Source organism: Poromitra crassiceps (genome assembly GCF_964638095.1).
Source record: "Poromitra crassiceps genome assembly, chromosome: 14".
Classification (NCBI taxonomy): domain Eukaryota; kingdom Metazoa; phylum Chordata; class Actinopteri; order Beryciformes; family Melamphaidae; genus Poromitra; species Poromitra crassiceps.
Genome location: NC_139633.1, coordinates 6,011,873 through 6,034,728, shown reverse-complemented (window position 1 = coordinate 6,034,728; position 22,856 = coordinate 6,011,873). Strand labels below are relative to the sequence as shown.

Below are 22,856 nucleotides of genomic sequence, written 5' to 3'. Positions count from 1 at the left end.
TCGAAATATAGGCCACTTCATTAGTGTACACCTGCTTGTGAGCCAGCAACTCAAAAAGGATGGTAACTTAAGTGCTTTAGTTTTAGAAGAGGCATGATCTAAGCGACAGTGACTGCGGTGATTGTTGGTGCTGGACACGACACGACACTCCTATCTAACCCAGTGCCCTCAGACATCACAGAAGCAGCTGCAGCTCCCAGACAATGCATGGTGCCATAAAGCAGAGAGATCTCAGAGAAGAATGGGCAGACTTGTTTAGACTGATCTGACAGAAAGGCCACAAATGCTCCAATAGCATCCTTTTTTTTTTTTACAACAGTGGTGTGCAAAGAACACCTCACAACTCACAAAGCTGTTGGTCCCATTAGGACTGTAGCAACAGATGAGCAGCTAGCTGATCACTGGATAGGTGTACCTGATAAAGTGGCACTAAAGCTCACATGTCTGTTACAGCTCATCTAAAACTCAATGACTATATTCTATACATCAGAATGCGCCGGGACCTTGGTGGAAATGCTATTGGATTCGAGAACCCTGAAGTTGCTCACCATGTTTGAACCCAGGTTTCAGAATCAGAATCAGAATTAGAATCAGAATCAGAATCAGAATCAGAATCAGAATCAGAATCAGAATCAGAATCAGAATCTGAATCTGAATCTGAATCAGCTTTATTGGCCAAGGATGTAGACATACAAGTAATTTGTCTCTGGTAGCCTATACTGTACGTTGCTCTCAATGCACTTAGAAAGGACAAAGAAAATGTATGCATATAAGCTAAAACGAACAAACAGAGGACAGCGATCAAAGGTACATAAAGCAAGTTAACGGCTATTTACATTCTATACAATAAGTGTGATGTCGAGTGATGTAAGGCAACAGGTCATGAATATAGCAAACTTGTGCAAAGCACTTTGGCACGTTACCTCTCCTGGTGGAGATGAGCGGATGTCGGGTGATCTCGGGGATGGTGGACAGGTCAGAGAGGGTACCACTGGATGACAGGTAATCCCCTCTGGAGGGTCTCTTCTGGACATCATGGAAGGCCAGGCTGGCCGCACCACAGCTACAGTGCTGCTGGAAAAAGTCCTATTCAGAAAGACAAAGAAAGAAAGAGTCACATGGTGATCTCACCTGCGGTACACAGTCATTTTTTTTAAATGCATTTCTGTTGATTTCAAGTAGCCATTTTTATTAAGAGAGAAGGAGCAGCTATTGACAACATGTAAAGTTGGCACTCTCTCTCTCTCTCCATTTTCATGAATAAAATGAAATCTGAGCTGTGCCAGCCTGCCTTGCTGTTCATTACAGGTACTGGAATGGAGTTTGAAGAGGAATTATAATGGGCTTTGGCAGCAAAAGGTGCATTAAGTGAAAATCTCTTTTAACGGCCAATGGTCGTCCAAAACACAACATATTTTGGCAGAGTGGCCGAGCATCTGGTAAAGACTCAGGAGCGACATATTATGAGCAACTATGTTAACTTGGCAGCAGAACCCGAAGCCAGGTTTGTTAAGAACCCGTGTGATATTTGGGTTTTGATTCATCGTTCTGATTTGCTTTGTTGTTTTGCGTTGGGTTTCGCTGCCAATACTGGGTCTGTATCAAGTGTGTGTGTGTGTGTGTGTGTGTGTGTGTGTGTGTGTGTGTGTGTGTGTGTGTGTGTGTGTGTGTGTGTGTGTGTGTGTGTGTGTTCATCTGGTCAGTCTTTTCCTCTTTCTTTCGATTGAAGTGACGAGTAAAAACAAAGGGAACAATAACAAAAGACTGAGTCATTTCAGAGCAGCGGCTGATCTGATTGAAGTTCACATCCGGCCATCCTAGCTGGAAGGGAACTTACGACATATCGCTTCTATGAAAAATCCCATAATAGTTCAAACTACGCAAATGCGCCACAGAAGTGCAGATTAAAGCCAGGGGGATGAGGCGTGTTTTTTCCTGCTCCATTGTGTGGAATCATATTTAGTGTCGCCCGAAAACGTTTTTTCTTGGTCATAGTCAAGTGAGCACATGTGGGTAACACACACAACTGTGCGCACACACACACACACACACACACACACACACACACACACACACACACACACACACACACACACACACACACACACACACACACACACACACACACACACACACCACCTGCACAGCTTCAACATGCAACCCACGCGGCTCATTTAAGTGAAGTAATTTCCTGATTTTTCGCTAAATAATCTCCTTCCCTGTTCTAGAGTTACCTTTCGCCTACAGTGGAGGCAAGGTGCCTCTATAACAACATATCAGTCAGCACATCAGCCTACACACACACACACACACACACACACACACACACTCACACACACACGCGCACACACACACACACACACACTCACACTCCCCAGTGTCAGCTCTGAAGCCCCCCTCTTAGTCTTCCATCACTGTTGCATAAGCTGGTCGTTTATATTCCCAGAAAATGGCGGGTAAGGAGTCATGCTCTGCTGCTCTGCTTTTGTTTTTCTAAAACCTCTGGACGTCCCTCTGGTAGACGAGCTCTTCCCTCTGTTACGACATGCCCACTGCCAGGAAGCAAGCCCCTGACCAGGTTTCACTCTGACCAAACATTCCTCCCTCTAAGGACCAGGGTTCCACTGATTCAGCCTTTTGAAGCCCACCGCCAGTATTTTTGCATTGAGGCTGCAGAGCGCTTTTGTGCTGAGATTCTTTAAATATGACCATTCTCATGCCCCCAAAAATTCCACAAAAATGACAAATCGTGAAATTTTGCCACCGGATCTTGTCAGGGTGGAACTGAAACAGCATTTAGACAACTAGGCCTCACCCGCTGCACGGGCTCGCGCGCCCTGCAGCTCGCATACACAGCTCGGCCGCTGCGCGGCCTCGCCCACAGCTCGGCTGCTGCGTGGCCTCGCCTGCCCTATTGGCGCACGCCCAATGTCTCCCTCTCTCTCTCTCCCTCAGTCTCTCCCCCCTCTCTCTCTCTCCCTCTCCCTCTCCCGCTCCCTCTCCTCTCTCTCCCTCAGTCTCTCCCCCCTCTCTCTCCCTCTCCCTCTCCCGCTCCCTCTCCTCTCTCTCCCTCAGTCTCTCTCCCTCTCCTCTCTCTCCCTCGGTCCCTCTCCTCATTTCTCTCTCCCTCTCCTCTCCCCGATTCTACCTACTTACTACTACTTCTAGCCTCAGACTGATGACATCACTGAGATCATCACTGATGACATCATCACTGAACTATAGCCTCAGCCTTAGGGCAATCAGCCTTAGCCTTAGGGCAATCAGCCTTAGGGCAATTAATCTGCCCTAATAATTAAAAAAATCCTCTTTACACCCCCTGAAAGTTTCAGCCCGATCGCACGTAAAACGGCATGGCCGGCCAAAATTCTTGAAACAAAGAAACAGGCAGGCAGGCAGACAGACAGACTACAGACAGACAGACAGACAGACAGACAGACAGACAGACATCAGACAGACAGACAGACAGACAGACAGACAGACAGACAGACAGACAGACAGACAGGCAGACACCAAAATCATCCATGAGTCACCAGTAGAGCACCATTGTCCATGTTGAGCAATGCTAACACTTTAGCATCACTATGTTTGTGGAGTGATAGTGATAGAATATCGTGTGTACTTAGCCTTCATAAGGAGGTCCATCCCACCTTTAGAGACTCAGAGGGGCCGCCCACGCTTGAGCAATGACCCTTGACCTCTCAGTGAAGGATTAGGCTGTTGGAGGTATTATGCAGCCAGTCAAGGGGAAAGCAACACTATGGAATGTCCCGTCCAACACTTCCTGTCCCCCAGTAATTGAAGAGACAGCTTTTGGCAAGTCGTCTTTGTGAAGGAAACGGAGAAGAAGGAGAAGATCAAGTTTGAGAAGAGGGGAGCAGGATGTCTGCATTCACCAAAATGGGCCAATTCTTTCTCCTTGCTGATTGTGTATCTGTATCAGAGCTCTAGTCATATATGACATTTTAAATGTGTTTCTGTATCAGAGCTCTAGTCAGATATGACATTTTAAATGTGTTTCTGTATCAGTGCTCGAGTCATATCTTACATTTTGGGCAAAGGTCTGGTGACCGTGGAAATGTACTCTTGACCACTGCATTGTTGTATTTGATGTCACAGTGTAGTAGACTTTTCACTGATAAATCACTAATCTAACATCCACACTCAATGAATGAATTTCCATATCAGTGCATCTGTCACTGTAGCCTATATTTGGGTTAGCGATTTTCCCTCACCTGGAAAACTTGCTCTTTGCCGCTGTATGGTCTAGAAATTAGACCATTCTGCTGATTCAATTGATACCAATACTTTTGGAATATAGCTGCTAAATAGCTCTGTATTTAACCTTAACCTTTTTCATGTATACTTTGCGAAATGCAATGAATTTAGCAGTACCCCTTAACTGTCTAACCCTAATTCAAATGTCCATGGTATTGAAATGTCCCCGCAGTGGTCTAACAAATTAGACTGTTCTTAAAAACATAAAGGTGGTTATTGTCTGTCCTCTGCCTGCCATCCATGTCTCCAGCTGTGCTTCTGGTGCTGATGTGAGTGCTGGACCAGAGATGTCAGAGCAGCTCCGGCTGTCAGTACGGCCCCATTCAAAGACCTCCGACATTGTCCCAGCCTGGGCCGGTGCCTGAGCGTTTGATGTGTCATCTCTGTCTCTACTCGTGCGCCTTGCCATTGAGAATGTCCCAGCGGGGCGGGGGGGGGGGGGGGGGGGGGGGGGGGGGGGGGGGGGGGGTCCTGGGAGAGCAGCCGGTGTGGTCCATCTCTCAGGGGCCCGGGCCTGGGAAAGCAGCCGGTGTGGTCCATCTCCCAGGGCAGGGTCAGGGTACTTTCGACTCTGAGGTGCCGACCCGGCTGTGATGGTCAAGATATTCCTTAGATATGTAAAGGTATGAGGATCCCTATAAACTTCAGAAAGGTTGGTTGTGTAAGAAGTGAGATGAATGAAATCGAGACGTCTCTCTCTTTCTCTCTCTGTCTTTCACTTGGTTTCTCGGCCCATTTTTGAAGGCTTTGAAGTGCTGGACTCCTGCTGGGTTCACCCATTGCTCCAGTGGAAAGCCTTTCCGGCCCCCGGGCCCGAACTGACTGGGGTAGTTTCAGTCCAGGCTTTGTGACCACCCCCCCCCCCCCCGTCCCCCCCCCCCCCGTCCCCCCCGTCCCCGGCGATCCTGTATTCTGCAAAGACCTCAAAGAGGAAAATAACATTCTTCTTATTTAGAGATCCAGTCCAATGTCACAAGAGTGAGGAGGCAGACATGACACAACGCGAACAAAGGCAGTGTGACCCAAGATGTTGGTGTCGGATGCCCAGGTGGGAAGCGACCGTGCGAAATTAGATTTCTGTGGCGGTTTGAGCTTAGATCAACTTAGTCTCGCTGGCCAGCCTCCTCTCCCTTCCGTCCGAGGAGTCTGGCGCCGCAGGTCTCCGTAGTGGGATTGCGATGGGCGGCGCTTAGCGGCAGTGCCCTTGGAAAATAGTTTCAAACAATCCAACTTGCCGTTTTCAGCGTGTAGCAACGAGCTAGCGTGTAGGTTTCTGCCGTTAGCTTGCTAGCTAGTTAGCGTTGCTGTTTTCACTGCGGCGGCAGGGCACTATTTACAGCGACACACAGGGAGGAGGGAGCGGAAGCCGCTCTGATTGACATGGTCGGAGCCAATGACAGAGCTTGTAATAAGCCGGGAGCGGACATCCGGCTGCCACCGAACAGTCGCTCCAATGGGAGAGCAGAGTAGAGCAGGGGAGGGTTTATCCCAGTTATGGAGACCTGCGGCGCCAGACTCCTCAGACGGAAAGGAGAGAGGCTGGCCAGCGAGACTAAGATAAACTTGACGAGCTTTGTCTTTGGAGCCAGTGAACCCGACAGGCTTTATTTTCTCTTCGCACATGCTGAAAATGCCTCCCGCAGGGTTACGCTGGCACGATGCTGGCATGAGAACAACAACAACAGTTCTGACAAAACACAATCCAAGTGAGTGAAGACAGCTGCAGCGCTTGGATTTTTATAGCTTACACACATTCACTGTGCCAAATTCAAAACGTTTTTACGAGTACTTACTGGAATACTAATGTTGCTTACTAAAGAAAAACACACATTTGTCCTAATTCCCTGCTGATGTTGGCTTTTGCCGTTGCATTTCAATAGATGTTATTTCTTCATGCAGTGGTGAATGTCATTCGAAAGAGAGGCAAAGTGAACGTCACTTCCTGCTTCAGCACTGTACCAGTCATTTTCTTCCGCAATTTATTTTCCCATAGACATTTCATAAAATGCTCTTAAAAATAGTTTTACTTGGTCAAACCAAACGGTTCAGCTATATTTAGAATCAGGAGAGACCATAGAAAACTGTAAAAAACAACATTGAAAAACTATTTTCTTTAAACCCACATTTCTTTTACGTTTTGGTCCGAGTGAAATGTTATGCGATCTCTCCTGTTTCTTAAGTATATCTGAACCGTTTGGTTTGAACAAGTACAACTAAGCATTTTACTAAATGTCTATGGGAAAATAAATGGAGAATGAAAATCTCTGGTACAGTGCTGATGCAGGAAGTGATGTTCCACTTTGGCTCTCTATAGCACATGGACTTAATTTTACAAGGCCATGAAAGTATTCTCTTTGTGTTTATTACTACAGTGGTGGTTCTCTGCAATAGGTCAGAAGTTTTTCTTCACTCAAAAAATCTGGGTTGTAGTTGTAAGTCACTCTTTATTTAGTCTGTCTCTTTTTTGATGACAATTTGAACAGCATTTTGCTCCTTCATAATGTGTTGGAATAGGACAAATGAATCCAAATGGAAAATCTTTCACTCATTGGTGGAAGATTTACACAATGTTTTCTAGTTTGAAATGGAGATGGGTATTTAATAAATATTTGATTTTAATTATTACGAATGCAGCCTGCTCCTTAGGTCCCCAGCAGTTACAACTGCCAAGTGTGAAGTAGATCAGAAGAACAGTTGTGAAGGACACACACACACACACACACACACACACACACACACACACACACACACACACACACACACACACACACACACACACACACACACACACACACACACACACACACACACACACAGACAGAGATTGCTGGAATAATTAGAGGGCTGTAGATAACATGCTCAGTTTAATCAAGCATTGCACTTTTTGAGTTAATAGTTAAAGAAATCTGTGGCATAGTCATAAATAAAAGTCTGTTTTGCTCAAAGACTGGATATGTTGTGTGATTGACAGGCTGTTCCCGGGAAATGCAGTGCAGAACACCAAAGATGGAGACATTTTTCTATATATATTACAGATTATCACTTAAATATAGCATATCAGCACTATTATATATTTTCTCCATGTGTAGCTTATGTCTCATGACAGGTGGCAGGAAGTTAGTTAACTGCCTCCAGTTGCACTAAACACATATGCATCTCTTCAACATGCTTACCAAATGTGTGTCCCATATGTGGCACAACAGACGTACAGCGAGCTGATCACAGCTGTTCTATTAATTTATCCCGTCCGTTCACATTGGGAAAGGATGGCAGAGTAACATAATGTTTGAAGGTCTAAAGACCCAGAACAGGGGCGTATGCAGAAATTGAATTATAGGTGGGCCTGGATCAAATTGGGTGGGCCTGGATAGGAAGGGGTGCAGATGCCCGGCCAAAGGCCGGGCCCACTCGGGTGGCCGGCCAAAGGCCGGCCGCCCAAAAAATTTGATGTGTTATTTTACTAAAAATAATGCATTTGACCATCATTTCAAGTAGAATGATACCACCCAAGCAAGAATATTTCAAGTGTTTCAAGTGCTTTACTGAAATATTTGGACCATATAATAATAATACAATTATCTCAACCTTAACACATTGACTGCCAGCCGTTTTTTTTTTGCTGTAGGTAGCTTTTGCCAAGCCGTTTTTTTGAGGATTCTGGCTCATTTTACAAGAGCCGAGCATTCTTTTCTGCTTGGAGTTTGTCAACACAAAGTTCACAAAAGTACTAATAGAATGTGTGCTTTCTCTGTCTAAAAGAGTTAGTTTGTAGAGTTAGTAGTTATGTAGATATTAGCCGTTGAGTACAGCATGGTTTTAGCGTCTGAGAGTGAAAGCTGAGATAATCGCAGTTTTGTGAAATTCAATCAAACAGGCAGAACAGTCACTTTAACCATTTATTTTTGGCATCAGTGAGAGATCAGACATCCAAACAATATAGTTCCGAACGCCCTCTCCTTCAACTCCTCCCTCCGTAGGCGTGTCTAGTGGCTTTCAGCCTGCGTTTGTCACAAGCGAGTGTTCTGCTGCTGCTGCTGCAGCGAGTTTGAGCAGCCTCCCTCCCTGGCAGCGAGTTTGAGCACCCTCCCTCCCTGGCAGCGAGTGTGGATAGGTCTCACTCGTCTCTTGGGTTTGAGAGCCCCGATGAAGCCCCGTGCGACTCTAGGCTTTATGCTGCCCACCCAAACCATTTCTGGAACCCCCCACCGCAGCAGCGCGAAAGCGTCCCCGCCTACAGTATGAGAATGAGGCTCGTTCGTTTCTGACTGTAAAATCGCCAAGCCATTTCCTTGAGAATGGAGGAAGCAGCCGCGGGAGGCGGCTGCTTTTGGTTGACTTCTCTCTGTCGGGAGAGGACCGTCGCCACCTAGCTGGTCGGTAAAATAGATTATACACATTCAATACTTCCAATATCTCCATAGGAGACGCGGGGGGCATTGATCCACGTAGCACCGTCAAAAAAAATAAATCGATTTTTAGGTATTAATCGTATTAATACGTCAATGGCAGTGAACCGCTGGATTTTTTTTGACGTATTAATACGTCAGTGGCAGTCAACGTGTTAAAAGGTTACATATAGGTGCCAAATGTTGCATACATGAATGCTTATACTTGTGTGTATACTGTTACTTTATACAGAAATTAGAACCACTGATCCATATACTGCTGTGAGTTTAAAAAATAACAACACTGAGGCTGCTTCAAGTTCAACAAGACGCCCTCTGGTTTATTTATCCACAGAGAGAACAAAATTCCTAGATGTCATGAAGTTGTCATGCATTAGACTCTGGAGATGATGTGCCCTGCGTTTTTACAAAAGTAACAAAACCATTGGCTAGCAATGCAGCAGCAAGTTTGCCTCTAGAAAACAACCAATAAAAAAAAAAAAAAAAAAAAAAAAAAATTTTGGGGTGGGCCAGGGCAAGAAGTGGGTGGGCCTGTGCCTACCCAGGCCCACCCGTAGATACGCCCCTGACCCAGAATCACCGGCCTGACTGCAGTGGTTCTAAAAAGCATTTTAACGACTTGAAGTTTTGCACATTTTCATGAGCTACAAAATAAACTCAAAACATATTCACAGGGATTGAAACCTGTGCCAAGTACTTTTTGTGGAAATCCAAGTACAAAATTAAAATAGCAGAATTCTAACAGTATATGATCGTGAAGTAAATTCAAAAGTATTCACCCCTTTAATCACTTTGGCTACAGTATATTGTCCCTGGCAACATATTGTTTACTATTTAATTAAACGTATTATTGATACTTTACTTTGCCTTTAAGTTTGAGTTTAACGTTTTGAAAATCTTTTCTATTCTTCTGTGGATCTTAGAGAACACACACCTCTTTAGTCTTGTTCATCCTGTTGTCCTTCTGCAGGCCACAGATCTGTCTCTGCAGATGGAGGTTGGTCTCCTGAAGCTGGCCAATCTTCTCGATGAGCTGGCAGATGTGCTCCAGGTAGCCCAGGCCTGAGCCAAGAGGGTTGGAGCTCGCCTGCTGTACCTGTGGAACCAGAACGTATCAGTAGTCAAGACAATGTACATCTACACAATCTACACATCTACATCGGCAGTAACAAGCCATGGTAGAACAGCCATTAGTCATCGTTTACGCTAGAATGATATATGGGCTTGCACTAGCGCCTCCTCTGGTCGGTCGGGGCGCCTGTTCAGAATGGAAGGGAACTGGTGGGAATAGCGTGATCCTCCCACGTGCTACGTCCTGCCGGTGAAGCTCCCCGCCGTCAGGTGAAAAGAAGTGGCTGGCAACTGTGCATGTGTCGGCGGAAGCATGGTGCTAGTCTACGGCTCTCCCCAGATCAGCAGAGGATGGAGCAGCAACCGGCGGAAAGTAAGTTCAGTAATGTCATCCAGGGGCGGACTGCATAATTGGGCACGTCGGGCAAATGCCCGGTGGCCTGGCCTGCAAAATAAATAAATAAATAAATAAATAAATAAATAAATAAATAAATAAATAAATAAATAAATAATTGCAGGCCAGGCCAGGCCAGGCCACTCACTGAACAGCAGGCCAGGCGCCGCCTACTGGTTTACTAGTGGTTTTATTACTTTATTCAGGTTTAAAGTGGGTGCATCTCATTGTAAAATTGGACTTGGCCCAAATTGGGCTTCAAACGGCCCAAATTGGGCTTCAAACAGCCCAAATTGGGCTTCAAACGGCCCAAATCTGGCTTTAAACGACCCAAATTGGGCTTCAAACGGCCCAAATCTGGCTTCAAACGGCCCAAATTGAGCTTCAAACGGCCCAAATTTTTCGGCGCCGCCCTTCGGACGCCGGCACGCGCGTCGGCCCGTATCGGCCTGGCCTGCTTGGTATCTATTGCCCGGCCTGAATTATGATCCCAGTCCACCCCTGATGTCATCCAATGATGAAGTGGAAGGTATAGAGGACCTAGGCAGTCCGGAAAAATCTTTTCCACCGACTGCCATGAAGGTGCCCTCGAGCAAGGCAGCTGACCTGACTCCCAGCTGCTGCAGTAGAGCGGTTCTGTGGCCAACATTAGAAGACTATAGCCTAAGCATGTAAATATAAGGCTGGGTTTTGTTGAAAAATGAAATGTGCTTAGTCAGCGTGTCCTGGGTAAATACAGGTAAAAAAAAAAAAAAGCAGAGGTGGGATCAAAGAGTTGCTCCCTATAGTTTAACGATTGTGTTGTCTGAACTCGTATGTGATGTCAGCAGAATTGATGTAACTTGTCAGGAATGATAATAACCACTGTTATTCAGCACGTTAACACATTCTGTTGTCTGCCGCACGTTGGACTCTTCTTATCAGGATGTGTGACGGCTTCCAAAAAACCCTGTTATAGCAAATCACATAACCTGAAGTCAGTTTTACTGTGTGAGAACTTCTAAAAGCATTCCATTGCCACAGTCAGCGAGTCTCGCAATAAATCTACAGTATGCTCACATTATCCAGGAGGGATACGAAATGAAAAAGCTTATCAGTGACACAGTGAACTCCTGGCTTCGTTGCATAATCATCACATACCAACATGCATTTAGGCATGGTGGAAATCGCAATCAGAATAACTTTTATTGCCCCAATTATGTAAAGATTACATGGAGGAATTTAAGTGTAAGTATGCAGCGTAGCGGTCATATCAATATTCAGAAGACAAAAAGAAGATGTAAAAGACAAAATTGCAAAAATTGCAAGTGCAGGCCAATATATACAATATAGGAGGATTGTTGAGTATGCATTTAAATAGGAATTTACAGTCCAAGCGGTGCATGATGTAGTTAACAAGAGTAATATAATAAATAAAAAGTTCTGGTAGGAGAAGCAGCTATGTAAGGGATAATGTATACTGAGCCGGTGATTACTGTGGAAATAATGACCGACAGGTGAATGATTTAGCCCGACGCGCAGCGGAGGGCTTAATATTCACCTGAAGGTCATTATTTCCAGTAATCACCGGCTCAGTATACATTATCCCGCTTAGAACACGGCCTACAACTAAATCATTCAATAATCTGACAAAAATAATTATTCAAATAGATTTTTTAATAGCGTTTTCAACACAAAGCGGTTTCATTCGTAATTGGCACACAAGACACCACAGCTGCAACTGGTTGGCCTAATTAGTAGCGTCTGCGGACAAAATGCTCTTACCAACTGATTAATCCAGGTGTGGCAGAGCAGCGGTCGGTTGTCGAGAAATAATGACCGGTGAATATTGTTGATTGACCAATCAGAATCGAGTATTCGAGAGAGCCGTGTTCTAAAACACTTTAATGTAGCGAGTGCAGTCCAGCTGCTGACCTCACCCTCTTGCCGAGGGGGAGCATTTCAAAGAGTTTGTGTCCGGGGTGGGAGGGATCGGCCATGATTTCCTGGTGGTGTGCAGGTCCTGAAGAGTTGGCAGATTGCATCCGATCACCTTCTCAGCACAGCGGTGGTTAATGTCCTTGAGAGTGGCAGCAGCGTCCCATGCGGTGATGGAGGAGGTAAGGAAGCCCTCAACGATGGAGGTGTAGAAGTGCACCATCGTTGCCTTTGGCACTTTGGATTTCTTGAGCTGCTGCACGAAGTACATCCTCTGTCCTCTGCCTTCTTGATGAGAGCTCTGATGTTCAGCTCCTATTTCAGGTCCTGGCTGATGATGGTCCCCAGCAAGCGGAAGGACTCCACAGTGTTGACTGGGGAGTCACCCATGCGTGATTGGGGAAGGTGGGGCTGTGTTCCTCCTGTAATCCACAATCATCTCCCCTGTGTCTTTTGAGCATTTAGCACCAGGTTGTTTTGACTGCACAAAGTCACCAGATGGTCGACCTCCTGCCTGTATTCAGACTCGTCTCCGTGAAGGAATGAAGGTGTTTAAACACAAAAACATAGGCTATGATCTTGAGACGACTTTGCCATTGAGAGGAAGTTTTGACTTTGATCAAACATAGCCTACAATAGGTTTTAGTAAGATTTGGTTACACGATTAAAGCAATATTCCACTTAGTTTTAACATGGGGGATATTCAGTACTTAACCACCATGAAAACCACAATACACAGTAGACTACTGTAATCACCAAGATCAGATGCAGCTGGACTAGTTTGTATGTTTTACTTCCCATTCAGTTGAATGAGGCCATGAAATAGCCTGAAAACTGACATTTACCATGTTGGTGAACAAATTCAACAACATCCTGCTTTTAAGGCAACAAAGCAACCATGTGTCCTTCATTTTGCATTTTTATCCTTGCTTTACACCAAACTTAATATAAAAAAAGGTAGATCTGGTCTCCCAACAGGAACTATTTCTGCTAATGTTTCCTCCGTCTATGTTCTCTAATAAAAATGCTATTTGGTGAAATTATGTTCTAAAACATTGGACGGATTGGACGGTTCAATGTCAGTTTTCAGTCTATTTCTGTGCCTCATCTGGGCAGTCAAGTGCCAAATAACACCCCTGTTAAAGTGGAATATTGCTTTAAGAAGTGGCTTTTGGCCGGGCAGTGCTGGACTGAAAGTCTCTGCTGAGTTCAAACGTTTTTGTTACGGCATCACTCAGAGCTGGTTGACAGTCTACTGTGTTTGCTGTGGCGTCCTGCGTGCCACCACTCGCCCGGGTGGTGCAGGTGTTCACATTTTTCAGAAATCCAAAAAGGAAATTTTGAGCAAATATTTATATCATCCATCAACATTCCTAAAAGTGTCCCAACAAAAGCAGGATGTGAGCTCAGGTCGGGGTCTTTTCCCCCTCCTCGGAAGGCCCTTTCCCGTGTTGCTGATGGTGAAACTCCAGTTGGGGAGCATGGGAGCTGGATGGAAATGCTGGGAAAACAATGGGACACAAGCCATAACAGGCTGGAAGACTGACATCACTCATTTCCTCTGATGGAGAAGCCCTCTGTAGATCACACATGCTCTTGACCGTGAACCAGTTCCTGCAATCATTTTTTATTGCATAGCTTTCTTTCACACTGCCATTTGCTATAGCATTTATGCTTAGAAATACATTTTGAATTTCAAACTTTATTGACAGATTATGTATTATGTTTAATACCTTTAGATTTAGACTGATTTTGGTTATTGATAGCCAATATTTGTTTAGTGAAGCTGCTGAATTTCCCCCTAAAATGTTCTTCTTTGGCAAGACCATGGGATACAAATCTCTCCATTGAAATCTAGTATAAGAATAATAACGATCAAACAAATTCTTGTGTGGAATCTAATAAAAATGTGAGATTAGAATTCAGGTTAAGGTCTGCCCATAGACAACCAGTAGCATTTATCAATTTTTAAATAATACCTATATAATCAAACAAACTTCTTCATCGGTGGTGGATGAGTCAGGTCCCCTAATATGTGAAGCGCTTTGAGTATCTAGAAAGGTGCTATATAAATGCAATCAAATAGTATGATTATGATTATGATTATGATTATTATTATATCCATCACGTCAGAGAGGTCACAACACTGACTGGATCGTAAATGTCAATGTTCATTTAAGGCCAAAATCGGCCCTGTATATTGTTAAACTGATATATCGTTCTTACTCTAATTACTAGCAGGTGGATATGCTGACCTGGTGCACCATCAGTCCCCAGGGGCTCTTTACTACATCTAGGCTATAGATCTAGATCTGTAGTAGTTTATTGGTGGCTTATTAAGATAAGGAAGTTATCCCTTCCAGGAGATGACCCTTTCTTTGTCTGGGCTAGTGGTTATGGGGAGGGGTATGAGACGGTCTTCCTGACCCGGGACAGTGTTAGCAGGGCAGGGGCTGATCTTATCCAAGGCCCCCAGAGACCCTGCGGCCGTGATGAGGGGTCCAGGAACGGGAAGAGAGAGTGGGGTCCAGGAATGCCCCCTTTTGCGCGCACAAACCAATTTTGGAAAAGGCAAACACATAAACAAACACACACACACCCTGCTCCCCTTCCTCTGAATTTCCTCTCGCCCTGTGAGTCAATATGGACAACAATGTGTTACATGAGGGAATGGCCTCGGTCAAAGGCTATGTGGCCGACAGGAATCCAGCAGGTTTTTGGGAGATGGCTTTTTGGTATGTGGTGGGAAAAATATAGACACTCAATTCATCAATGTCCCTGAGGGATCACTGGGTCCATGCTCCATGCTAACACTTTAGCATACACTATGTTGAGTAGTCAGCTCCATGCTAACACATCAGCATACACTATGTTGAGTGATAGTTAGCTGCTCCTTGCTAACACGTTAGCGTACACTATGTTGAGTGATAGTCGGCTCCTTGCTAACACGTTAGCATACACTATGTTGAGTGATAGTCCGCCCCTTGCTAACACTTTAGCATACACTATGTTGAGTGATAGTCCCTTGCTAACACGTTAGCATCCACTATGTTGAGTGATAGTCGGCTCCTTGCTAACACGTTAGCATCCACTATGTTGAGTGATAGTCGGCTCCTTGTTAACGCATTAGCAAACAGAGTGATAGGCGGCTCCTTGCTAAGACATTAGCATACACTATGTTGAGTGATAGTCGGCCCCTTGCTAACACTTTAGCATATACTATGTTGAGTGATAGTCGGCTCCTTGCTTTAGCATACACTATGTTGAGTGATAGACGGCCCCTTGCTAACACGTTAGCATACACTATGTTGAGTGATAGACGGCCCCTTGCTTTAGCATACACTATGTTGAGTGATAGACGGCCCCTTGCTAACACGTTAGCATACACTATGTTGAGTGATAGTCGGCCCCTTGCTAATACATTAGCATACACTATGTTGAGTGATAGTCGGCCCCTTGCTAACACGTTAGCATACACTATGTTGAGTGAAAGTCAGCCACTATAGCATTATCTTAAAAGTGGGAACCTGTAGCAGCTCTTAAAGCTAATAAAGATACTATGTTTTCCAGGAAGTCGCCTAAAAGTAATTTTAGTACATTTAGTAATTAAAGTGTAGGCTACATTTAAACGATATGTGGCTATCTTGTGCCTGAGATTTACATCTAAGACGAAAATCGCCTCCTTTTTCTGTGTGTGGCAGCAGATTTTTCACACTGTCTCCTTTGTTGCTTTTATCATATCCGCTGGAATGTGATAGTGTGAAAGAAAGCTGTTTTTCAATTAGCGAGATACAGCGTTTTATTTACCGTGGCCATTACCCAGATGTTTTTTCAAAATAAACAGCCATCCATGCTGTGAAATTCCCTCACTGTCACCATGGCTTTATACCCCCTTATCATATCAAATCAGCAAATATGAGCATACAACAACATCCAAGATCAGTGTGGAAAACCGAGGCCTCTTCTGGCCTTCACTTTCAGATGTTTCCATCAGCTCTGCTGCATCCAAAATACTTTCCTAAACATGACAGTGTTGGAAAGGAATGAAGCCCCAGATGTGGGTTGTGCATCCAGATAGGGAGAAAGGTACGACCGGTTCACGCCTGCCGGGTTCTCCCATCCAGACCCCTGTTTTGTTTTTTTTCATCGCGCAATCTGTGGAGGAGAAGATAGTATTCTTGACTGACTTCCCTGCAGTATATCTTTCAAAGGACCCAGGGGAGAAGCTGCTACGTGCCTGGATTCGCTCTTTTGTCTTGCTTTGGCTCTGACGGGAAAGTTTTCAGAGAATTTATTGCAGGGAAGCGTGGATGGAGAAGTGGGTCAGTACGTGACCTGTGGGAGAAAGTAGAGGCGTGTTTGCGCCGCCTCCTCCAGGCTTCTTCCACCTCTGACACATCACGCATTCGCTACAAAGGCCCATTTCTCTGTCTGTTGTTGTTTGCCAATCCTCCATCAGGCTGCAACCATCAAAAGCTTTTCTGTGTTCCAGATAAAACACTTCTTCACCTACGCATAGAAGTGAATGAAACAAATGTGCTGGCAGACGTCGCGCATCAAGCGCTGTTTGTTCACATTCATGTTTTCCAGCTGACTGAGGAATTCAAGTAAACCAGAAGCGCAATTTCAAAAGAGCGTCCAGGCTTTGTGTTTTAATTGCGCTATATTTCACACTGATGAGGAAAGTATGCTTTGAATGCCGGGTGGTTTTCCCCAATATGGATAGCGAGTGTGAGATCAGACGTACAGCTAAACAGATCCATATGTTTCCGCCTGATGTTGGAAATACGACTGAGTGTACAGTATCTCCACAGCTGAACCGCGAGGCCTCCAGAACGTGTTTGCGTTGGCGTTTTCTTGTCATGGTAACAGAGGTAAACTGCCTACGGCGCCACCATGTGTCCGTCTTGCTGTCAAAAACTGGATGTTGAGAAAGGGGGAAAGAGCTGGAGAGGAAAGGGATGGGGATAAAGACACACCAAAGTCTTTGATGTTCACATCTTCGAGGCAGGAGGGGGAAAAAAGTCCCTCACAATATCTCTCTTCTCACAGAGTCCCATTTAGCAGGCAAAGGAATTACATTATTAGCTGTGGTGACAAGTCACAATGATGACGGTGGGGCCATACCACCTGACTACCTGTAAACTTGGCCATGGTGGCCCCCCTGAAAACCACTGCCACCCGCCGTTACCTCGCAGGGGCCCCAAGGACCTATCAAAGGGCCTTTATCTGGCTAAATATGTGAGTAATTTGAGCTATTTGACACCTGTTTGATGCGTCCAGGTAGACCGCCAAGCTTTGGCCTTGGAAAACAGGGAGGGCCCAGATGAGAGAGGGGCCGGCGGTCGGCGACAATATCACCATGGAGATCTCCGCAGTCACTCAGCACAGATGAACAGGTGCTGCATGACATGCGCAGGTCCATGAGAACCTGTAACACCCTGCGCCTGCGTGTGGAGCTGCCTCTCGTGCTTCATGTGTCTGATCTGCCGCAAGAAGAAAAGCCTTGTCTTCAGCGAGGCCTTTGAACTTGACATTGTTGTGAAAGGTCTTTGAGGGAGACATGGGAAGGATGTGCTGAAGTATATAGCTTTGTAAGTATGGTCTAGGATTATTTTGAGTCTGCTCAAATTATATGATGCGAAATTGAAGAGAAATGCATAGCCATAGCTGTGGATGTCAATCTCCCACTCAAGGATCAGAACTGAATGTTTTAGTCGGCAGACTGATTGATTGATTGATTGATTGATTGATTGATTGATTGATTGATTGGTTGATTGTCAAAGGAGGAAGGACCTATAATATAATCTAGGGCCGCCTAGGCAATATACATTTGTGCCCTTGGCTGAAGGTTATTAAAGTCATCATGATGGGCATCATTTTACCAAATGCGATGATAGGATACATTTTTCTGAAAAAAAAATGCAGAATATTTTGGCCATTCATCTTCACCACTTCAAAATGTTAGAAAATGGCAATAGAAAAAATGTACCAAAGGTGTAAATTTCGTCTTCTTAAACCTCTCGAAATCATGTTGTCTTTTTTTGGGAACCAGATCAAAAGTATGATTTCCACAATAAAATACTGATTTGTCCCACTAAAGTCTAAAACAATAGCAAGCATTCATGTGGAAACAAGCTTACAGCTGTATCATCTTCTCATTCTAATAGCTGCCTGTAATGAAAGACAGACCTGAGGCTTGACTATGAATGATGTTTTCAGGGTATCAAACAGGTGATTATGACTTTGCAGCCTCCCCAGCTGTCAGGTGCTCTCCTAGTAGAGCGCACTTTGTTTTCTCAAACCTCTTTGGACGTGAAGAAGAAAATGCCTCCTTTTTCCTCTCACATGAATGAAAGCACCAACCTTATTGGCAAGCTTTGATCAGGAAACATGCCACTGCAGGTCCTCACCAATGAGCACAGTTGCTTTTTGTCGTGGCTCTCTAGGTTAGGAGGAGGTCAAAGCAAGAATACGGGTATAGGGGCTGAGCCTTATTACATGCATTTCTTGAACAGCTAGTTTTGAGAAGATATCCACAATTTTTGGGATCTGCACTTAAAGACTTAATCACACTGAGAAATAATGGGAAATAGACTGACTTGGAGAACCTGGCAGTTCACTGGTAGTGAGATAAGTATTTGGTGACAGAGGCTGGGAAGGGTTTAAAATTGGAGATAATGACAGAGGGCGTAACTATCTTTGAGGGCTTTCCTCAAGTCTGGAAGAAACCTAAATAAATATCCCTCTGTAATTCAACACTTCTGTAAGCACTGTGATACAAGACATGTTACATCCATGAGTGCAAATGATCAGTATGCTTAAATAGCATGCGTTTTTGGTATCCTCTTGAAAGTGTTAGTTTAAAAATCAAAACAAAAACAATATCACAATCTTCTGACTTTAGCTTCAGACATCAGTGATTCAAGCAGCTTAGAAACTGACCTAGGGAAATGACTTCTATACGTGTTCACGGGCCATATCAATGTGGTGTATTTGAGAGTTGGAGATCAAAACATGATTTGAACATGAGGTTCTTCTCACCTCACTGAGCCTGCAGCATTCCTCCATGTACTCCTCAAGACTGTCACTCGTGGTGCTCTTCCTTAGAGCCGGTTGCTCAAAGTCATTGCCCGTCGCATCATCGCAGGGCCCTGTTGGAGATCGGCTCCTCGGGCTTGTATCTTCTGAGTCGGCCCTTTCAGTCACACTGTCGCTCTCCTCCAGCTGCTCAGACTTCTCTTCGTCTGTTTCACGGGTGCTTCCCAAAGCTCTGCATTGCTCCCTATTCATGTCCTCATCCAGTTCCCCTGATGCTATGAGCACGTTCTCCTGAGTGTCCATGGTTGTACTTGGAGAATTATCCATTGCGTCCTCTGCCCGTTTCATCTCAGAGCTCTGCTCATGGGTGAGTAGTGTCTCGGGTTCACAGTTCAAGTGGCAGGAGTCGCAGGACGACCCTCGGCTGTGAACCACAAAGCTCTGCTCGGAGCCTGTAGGTGTGGACGGAGAGTTGGCTCCACTGGGCAGCTCCACTCCGGAGTCCTCCGACTCAAACTTGTACAACCTGGGCAGCTGAGAGTCTGTGAAAATGGTCGACAGGTAGTCCGAGCTGGAGTCCAGCAGAGGCTGCCCAGACATGTTGTCAAGGCGGGAATTCATCACCTGGGAGGCTTTGGCAGGTTCTGAGATGTCCTGCTCAGAAACCGACACCGTAGAGATGGTGGAAGCAGAGTCGTCTGCCATCAAGAGCGTCTCGTGAAAGTTGTTGAAGAGCTTCATTTTGGTGAGGACAACCTCGCCGTCCACTACCATGTCCTCTTTTCCTGTTAAGACAGAGAAAGAAACATAGCATTACTCTACTAGATCCTTCTGCGTACTCTACCTGGGCTGCCAGTTTGTAATGTTTCCACAACTGACTCACATTTCTTTTAATTACCTCAAATGAAATGAAAGACCTTGAAATACCTGAGTTTGAGCCAAAGTTCAAGCGTTGCTTAGGCCTGCCAGAGGCTTTAGACTGAAGGCATTTAAAACGTGGCCATATCATATAATATCTGTCTGACTTATCATCAGTTTCAAGGGTGTTCTACCTGCGAGAAGAATATGTTAAGGACAAAATTGAAGACTTGAGTATTTCAACCATGCCGTCATGTTCTGCATGAGTGGGGACGATGGGTGTTTTTGTTCAAAAGAACTCACAATGCATGTCCAATCCCTTTGACCATGAATGACACAGATCAGATGCGCTGTCAAAATATACATCTAGTGACAGCAGAGTATGCATGCGTGAAACCTGAGGACTGGCATTTATACAATCCTGCATTCTTTAACGCAAATACCACAGAGACCCATACAATTTGCCTGTGTCCCCCTACCTGACTGTCCAGCTTTGATCTGCAGCTCCACTTAATACCATTACAGGGAGCAGTCATATGTGTCCTCTCCTCTTTCTCGCCGTGGGCAATTTGATATGTCTCGCTGTCACTCAAATGCCATTCTTTACCGTCTTAAACTTTTACATTTCAATAATGCAGATCGCTGTCCCACTTTCCCCTGGGAAATGTTGGGGTTCTGATTAAGCTTGGGGCTGTTTTGTGTGTGCAATGTCTAATGCTGCAAATTAAAGGCAGGTTCTAAGCACCTTTTGGGAATAATATAATCCCAGACTGTTAGATCACACCTCGACAATAGAGGGGGTTTGGCGACGTCCCGCCGGGTGAAGTGGAGATCTGGCCAAGGCAAATATGAGATTAAATGTTCTTTGAAGTTGTAAATCCGACGCTTTTATCCTCTCCTGAGGGGAACTTTAGAAAACAGGGGGGGGGGGGGGGGACGGGGGTCCTCTAAGGGGGAATTTTCTGAAAGCATGTTGTGGGAATTGGAAAGGACGTGGAAGTCTTTTGGTTACTGATAGTAGGTCGCTGCAAAGCAAACTCAGAATTGCGCTGTGAAAGATCCATAGCTGGGGCACCGTGTGTGAGAGGACAATCACGGTGCAATTCCTTCCGTGTGGTTTGAAACGAGGCAGGATGTTGTGATTGTGAGGGCGGAGGCAGACATGATTCAGGCGTGATTGGCTCGAACTTCCGACAAGACGTCGGCTGCTGCCATCTGATTGGAAGGAAGTGATGTCACTCACCAGGATCAGTTACCACTTTGACTGTAACTTGGCACAAGAGTGTTTTGATTCACTGACAATGTCATCCGGCGAAATGTCTTTGATTGAGGCCGATACAAATCAAACAACACTTGTTGTTGATCTGATTGCAAGAAAATCAGATAACTGTAACTGTAACCTTTATGTGCAACAGATGTTCAGACAAAGATCTCTTGTCAACAAAACAGTGACGCACCCATGACCCCCCCCCCCCATGACCCCCCCCCCCCCACCCCCCCCACCACACACACACACACACACATGCACGCACGCACGCACGCACACACGCACGCACACACACACACACACACACACACACACACACACACACACACACCACGGACGCGCGCAAACTGTTGTGATAACGCTGTTGTTGGATAGGATAGCAGCTCTGCCAAAACACTGATAGCACAGCGGTTGGTTGGGATGTATCAGCTTCTAAAGGTTCTGGACCAGGTCTCTTCCTATTCTAAACAAGGCCTGTGTTTTCCCAGAGTGGTCCAAGGCAATGCAAAAGACCTTAACATTGTTTTAAACAGCTTATATGCACATCCACTGTTTTGAATAACACCTTATGTTTACCAAAGATAAAATTGCACACACTAACAAAATCAATTCAGGACCAAACAGAATGTATTACTGTATTTTCATGGAGAGAAAAAGTATGAGAGACTTTAACATTGCCTTTTATAATGAATACCATTTTGAATTCGTAAGACTGTAACTGTATTGTGTCATTGTTTCATGGCCTCATCAAGGCAGCGTATTCGATGCTGTTTCGCCTTTTCATTCCCTCAAGTTCGGATGGGGCCTATCTGAACTGTACAGTCAGTCTAGTGTTTATTTTATTTATTTCACTCATTGATTGTCTTTTGTAGAGGTTGGATGTGGTGAGGCTGTGTCGCTGGAGTCTGTCTCATGCTGCTGCTGCTATATATATGGGGAAGAAAAAGTCCAAATGGCTCAAATTGAGCTGTCGTTTCTCAAAACATTCCTGTTTCTGCCGAGGCTACAGAACCCATTTCCTGTTTTTGCTGAATTCTGGGAAAAAAAGTATTGCGAGTTCAACAGTTTGAGCAACATCATCACCACTGTGCTCTGTTGTGCTTCCTAATGACCTCACTAATGACCTCACTACCTTATCATGAATGACACGGCCAACTGTGTGTTTACTTCCAAGGCAGCGTCATTCACAATTGACAGTCTCTGGAGCAAATACCTCAAAGCCACAGTATGATATAAATGGCGTTCCTCAATAGAGGAGTCATCAGACATACAAACAATAGTTGTGAAATACAAAATTCGTAGAGGGAAACATTAAATTACGCCTTCCAGCCCAAAGGAGGATAAAGCATGGACATTCTCTCCAAAGCAATAGTGGGTATAAAATAAAACAATGGCAACCAATTCTAAATGCAACTGCACCAACAAAGTATGGGAGAAAGTTAACTATAGCAACTCTCGGAGTATAGACCATTTTGCCAAGGGCCATTTTGTGTCGGAAAGGCAGGGTAAACACAGTTTGCAAGCAAAACACTAATGAGGGTTTCCAACTTCCAATCGTGGAAGCTGGAAACCCTCATTAGTGTTTTGCTTACACCTGTTTACCCTGCCTTTTCGACACAAAATG

At 45.0% G+C, this 22,856-nt stretch overlaps 1 protein-coding gene across 1 annotated transcript in view; it reads right to left on the bottom strand.

The window, feature by feature from the left end:
• The window catches only part of LOC310789221 (uncharacterized protein), a 29,321-nt gene extending 9,453 nt beyond the window's left edge, over positions 1 to 19,868 (bottom strand). Inside the window, exons 1-3 of the mRNA XM_083650809.1 lie at positions 19,111 to 19,868; positions 9,619 to 9,780; positions 924 to 1,086 (exon numbers count right to left, since the gene is read on the bottom strand). Coding sequence (XP_083506935.1) covers positions 924 to 1,086; positions 9,619 to 9,780; positions 19,111 to 19,848 — 1,063 coding nt within the window. The 5' untranslated portion in view covers positions 19,849 to 19,868. The remainder of the gene's footprint in view (positions 1 to 923; positions 1,087 to 9,618; positions 9,781 to 19,110) is intronic.
• Positions 19,869 to 22,856: the final 2,988 nt, after the last annotated feature.